Source organism: Neltuma alba, unplaced genomic scaffold, assembly GCF_004799145.2.
Source record: "Neltuma alba isolate B1F8T4 unplaced genomic scaffold, ASM479914v2 tig00006992_pilon, whole genome shotgun sequence".
Taxonomy (NCBI): domain Eukaryota; kingdom Viridiplantae; phylum Streptophyta; class Magnoliopsida; order Fabales; family Fabaceae; genus Neltuma; species Neltuma alba.
In genome coordinates, this window is record NW_021634645.1 from 19,649 (window position 1) to 24,970 (window position 5,322).

The 5,322-nt window shown below is 35.6% G+C and overlaps 1 protein-coding gene across 1 annotated transcript; it reads left to right on the top strand.

Annotated features, from left to right (window-relative positions):
- On the top strand, positions 1 to 1,979 carry LOC114751628 (60S ribosomal protein L18a-like protein). The gene is made up of 4 exons (XM_028940292.1): positions 1 to 331; positions 853 to 928; positions 1,179 to 1,302; positions 1,671 to 1,979. The coding sequence occupies exons 1-4, from the start codon at positions 88 to 90 to the stop codon at positions 1,728 to 1,730; spliced, it is 504 nt and encodes a 167-aa protein (XP_028796125.1). The 5' UTR covers positions 1 to 87; the 3' UTR covers positions 1,731 to 1,979.
- The last annotated feature ends 3,343 nt before the right edge of the window (positions 1,980 to 5,322 follow it).

A 5,322-nucleotide genomic window follows, 5' to 3' on the forward strand; every position in this document is an offset into this window, starting at 1 on the left:
GGTTTTCTTCACGCTGCAACACTCACCTAACTCAACTGATACACTCATCACACTAACCGGTCGTCGCTTTGGAGCACTGGCGAGGCTATGGCCGACGACGACAAATTAAACAAAGGCGGCCGGCCATATCCCAGCGCGCCGCCTCAATACGGCACATTCTATCCTCCTCCTCGTGGTCCTCCGCCTCCGCCTCCGCCCCCGCCCCCGCCCCCTCCCCCTCCTCCACCGCCTCCCCCGCCTGGCTTCCCCGAACCTGTTCCTCCACCCGGAGTCGTCTACCCCCCTCCCGGTCCGCCTGATTATTACGCTCAGGGCTACCAAGCTGTTCCTGGTATGGTTGTAATTCTTGTAAACGAAGTCACTTTCTTTTGTTTGGGGTTTCAAAATCAATTTGTGGCTGACGGTTTTTAATTCCATTTTTTTAGTTTCTGTAAATGCCATACTGAAGATGTTCGAAATAACACTGATTATATTGATGGGAACTTGGTTTTTGGTCATTGTTAGTGTTCTGTTTCTGCCACTTGCTTTAGCTTAGTCCCTGCGACTGTTTAGAACCCAAAAAAAAAAAAAAAAGCTTTACCTAACTTTTATTGAGAGACTCCTAAACGTATTTCGGTTGGACTTGGGAAACTTGACAACCTGTTTGTTATAATGCGCGATAGAACTCCTTGGATGTTACTCAAAACAAAGACCTCATTGCTGAGTCTTTTATGCCAGAAGAAGTTCATTGCCGTTCTGTTCTTCTGATATCCCATCAAAGCTTATGTTCACTCCTTCAATGTCAAATAGGAATTCTCAGAATGTGTTAACTGTTCCACTCACTACATTATGTATAATATTCTCTGGTTTCAGGGTATCCCGTGGCTGAAGGAAGACCTGTAAGACCACGCCGTCTTCGTTGTTGTGGTCTTGGTTGTGGTTGGTGCCTGTAAGTAGATTCTCAGTCCAGTGTTTCATTCATATCTTGGCGCTGCCTTCTTCTTTCAATGCTTCAGTTAATCAATATCAATTCATCTTAGCTTCTATCACCATCGACATTTGCCTCTGCTGAAACTTCATGAGTTCTCTTATTGTTAGACTAACTGTTGATTTATATGATTTACAAATGATATATACATATATATTATATCTGTGTGCTCGCGCGCGTGCTGACTTAGAATTTATGGTGGAATGTGAAGGTTTATATTAGGATTCTTCCTTGCTACGATACCATGGTATGCTGGGGCGGTGATTCTGCTGTGTTCCAGAAGATACGGGATGGACCCCAGAGAAAAACCCGGATATGTTGCTTGTTCTGTTGCTGTGAGTCATTCTAATAATTCCTCCTTCCTTTTTCTGGATCTAAGTTGAAGGACTTGAAGGTTTGGATGTTCTATTCACTACACCATATCACAGTATGAGATATGAGGGTGTACTCTGTAATGCGAAGGAGATTAATTTTTCTTATGGCATTCCAAAAGAAATCATGATGCGTAAGATTTTCGTAAAGATTACAATAAGCTAAATTTGATGCTTCGTCTACACGTAACTAAACTTTTTTATTTTTCCTTTCTTCTTTGATATTTCAATAAGTTTATATGTACGTAAATATAAGACCCTTATACAGTGTGTACGTAACAACCTGCGCTATTAATTTTGTAATTTGATTATTGCGGGGACTGGTTTTGCAGGCTGTTCTCGTTACTATTGCTATTATTATCGGGGTGACGAAGGGAGCGCATCTCTGGTAATTTTGTCATTGATGGAGGAGGTCTGTACGTGAGCATGTGGTTTCTTACTAAAGCTATGCGAAGAATGCTAGAGACCTTATGTGCCTCAACAAATATATATTTTTCTTCTTCCTCCAGGAAAAAAAAAAGGGCTGTATTACAATTGACAACAAATTCAGAGACGTCGCTATCTTTTTTATTTCCTAAAAATAATGTATAGCAGTTCCACTTTACTATTTCTTATTTAAATATAAAATCCATTTTGTAGTATAAAAATTATATTATGGATAGCAAACATAATAGGATTAACATGCCACTTGTGATTCATAAATTAGCAAATTCAAATACAAGTATATCAACAGAGGTTAGGTTTAATGGAAGTAGCAAGTTCTTTATAACTAGACGAATCTTTATTGGGAAAAATGCTCCTATCAAGTACTTGACATGATATTGAACATGATTACTTTCAATAAGAGAAATAAGGTAGAGAAGAAATAGAAATAATAATAATATCTCCCTTTTTATACAAAGAATAATAATCATCAAAGTGACAATGTACGTGCATAATTTTAATCAGAAGATTCATGTATATATATTGATGATTAGTGTTTATTAGTTGTTGTTCAATGAACTAAGAAATTTAATTGATTTATTTGATGAATATGAAGTGAATGTATATTTTTCAATCGGAAATGAAGAAAGAATTAAACAAACTGTCATGTGAATAATGATTTAATAGTTTTAATCAATATTAATAGATTACAACCTAAATTAATGGGACCAACCAGATTACATGTAAGGTGACGTTATGTAAATCATTTTATTTAAATTAGTTGATTAATTGAAACGCATGAGTACAAGGGAGTGCCACGACAGTAATGACAAAAATGAGAATAACCAAATCCACCCTAATCAGTTGACCAAAGCCGAAAATGTTACCTAAAAAAACATTCTCTGATCTTCATAATAGGATACGAGGCGTATCTATTGACCTTTATTATGTGGTTTTGAATCTGCATTGAGTTACTTTTATTGCAGGTAAGAATTCCTTTATATATGTGGTTCGGTCCATATCCAGCAGTGACCGTTGCAAACCCAGAAGACATAAACGAGGTTTTGAGCAACATTTCTGTATTTGAAAAGCTTCATTACAATCCATTGGTTAAATATCTCATTACAGGAAAATTAGACTACAATGGCGAAAAATGGATTGAACACACAAGAATTATCAACCCTGCCTTTCATTTGGAGAAGCTAAAGGTATACTTTTTTTTTTTTTTTCCTTTCTTTGCATTAGCTCTCTTAAGGGCAATGTATGCCGTTTTCCAGTTAATAAAAATTATGTCTATACATATCAACTTTGTGATACAAGGTTACCGACATTATATGAGAGTTGTAATGGAATGGCAAAGAAATGGGTTAGATTGGCGGGTGAAAGCGAAAAGGCATGTTGTGAGATAGATGCATGGCCTTTCTTTCAAAGCATGACCAGTGATGCTATTTCACGAGCAGCTTTTGGAAGCAGTTATGAAGAAGGCCAACGAATATTTCATCTCTAATTTGAACGAGTTTTTCTTACCCTCAATGTCCTTCATTCTATTTATATCCCTGGTTGGAGGTAATTTGCTTGAGAAAATTTATCGTTAAAATTAAAAGTTATATCTTGTTTAAAGTTCTGATAAATTATGAAAAATTAGTTATATACGACTCACTTTGATTGTGCTCTTCCTTGTGTGTGTAAAGATTTGCGCCAACTAAGCTGAACGGGAAATTGAAAGAAATAGAAAAAAGAAATACAAGTGTTGATAAGAGCAATAATTCAAAAGAGGGAGCAGGCCGTGGGCGCAGGACTGGCCTCAAGTGATGATCTCTTGGATATGCTTTTGGAATCTAATCGCAGAGAAATCAAAGGCAATGGCAACAACTAGGACATGGGAATGAGCATTGAAGATGTAATAAAGGAAGGTAAATTGTTCTACTTTGCGGGACCAGAGACAACCTCTGTTCTTTCTAATTGGACAATTGTGTTACTCCTCCGATCCTTAATATAAGACCCATTTAAGTAATTTGATTAGATCAAGAAAGTTAGGTAAGTTAGTTAATTATAAGAAATATGACATGTTTGTCTTAAAACACCATAATCATCTTTCTTAATACCCCCTCTCTCTTCTACTTGATTATGGTTGAGGGAGTATCCATAAAGGTAATTTAGAAAAAATTGATAAATATGAAAAATGGGTCTTATATTTAGGACCAAAACCAACTCAACAATTAGGTCTTATATTAAGAACTGGAGGAGTACTCTGCAAGCATCTCAGTTGGCAATCAAAAGCAAGAGAATTTTTTCAAGTGTTCGGCACTCAAACACTTGATTGTGATGTGTTAAATCGCCTCAAAGTGGTAGGATTATATGAATATGATGTTTTAATTTTACTTCCTTTTCTTGTTTGATTTCTTGTCATTCCAAAGTATCATTAGTATTTATGTGTTATCGGCAAGTATGATATTGTATGAGGTGCTTAGGCTATACCTTCCAGCTCCTTTGGTACTCAGATTTGTATCAAAGGATACAAGACTTGTAAATTTGAGTTTACGTACTGGAACTCAAGTTACAATTCCGATAATTGTAATACAATAAGATCCTCAATTGTGGGGAAAAGATGCAAAGGAGTTCAATCTATAAAAATTTTCCCAAGGAATCTCTAAAGCAACCGAGAACCAAACCTCATATCTTCCATTTATGTTGGGTCGAAGAATATAACAAAGCATCCAAGCTTAAAATTATACTTACTCTCTTTGATCCACAATATAAGTAGTCTATATAAAAATTACAGTGTAACACATAAGAAGTTGTCAGGATAATTACTACTCCTCCGGTCCTAAATTTATAATTTACACTACAAAATGAGTCTTATATTTGAGACTGAAAGAATAACATTTTCTCACTTTTGTCGTATTAATTATAAAATAGAATTTTCTCACATTCTTAATGGGTAAAATAAGAAAATTATATCTTTTCAGAATATATTTAATGATTTAACCACCATTACTTCATTTGTGAAAAAACTTAACAAACCTTTTATGTTATGGATGAGGAGTAGTTTTTTTTTTTTTTTGGATCCTAGCTAAACAAAACAACAAAGTAACTACTGAAGTCAACGAACCTCCTAGTGCATCTTAATTGCTATGATTCTGGTCAGACCATTTGAAAATAAATCTTGGCCACCACTCCGAAAGTTAAGAGTGTTCACATACAGTACTAATAGACTTTGTCCTATATATAATATATTCAACCTGGTACATGTTCCATATTGCTTCGTTCTTACTACTATGTTCTATTTCTAATTGAAATTAGAGGGCCAACATTATATTAATGGGAGCAACCTGGCTACAGGTTGGGGTGACGCTATGCAAACCATTTATTTAAGTTAACTAATTAAACTAATTGAACCATAAGAGACAATGTGGCTTAGAGAGCCACGTACGAAATGATATTAAATTAGTAATCCAATTTATCCGAACAAGTTACAAAAGAAAATACTCTCAAATCTTCAAATAAGATATGAGGCGTACGTGTCCATTGACCTATCAGCGATCCTCTTCATTCTGTTTG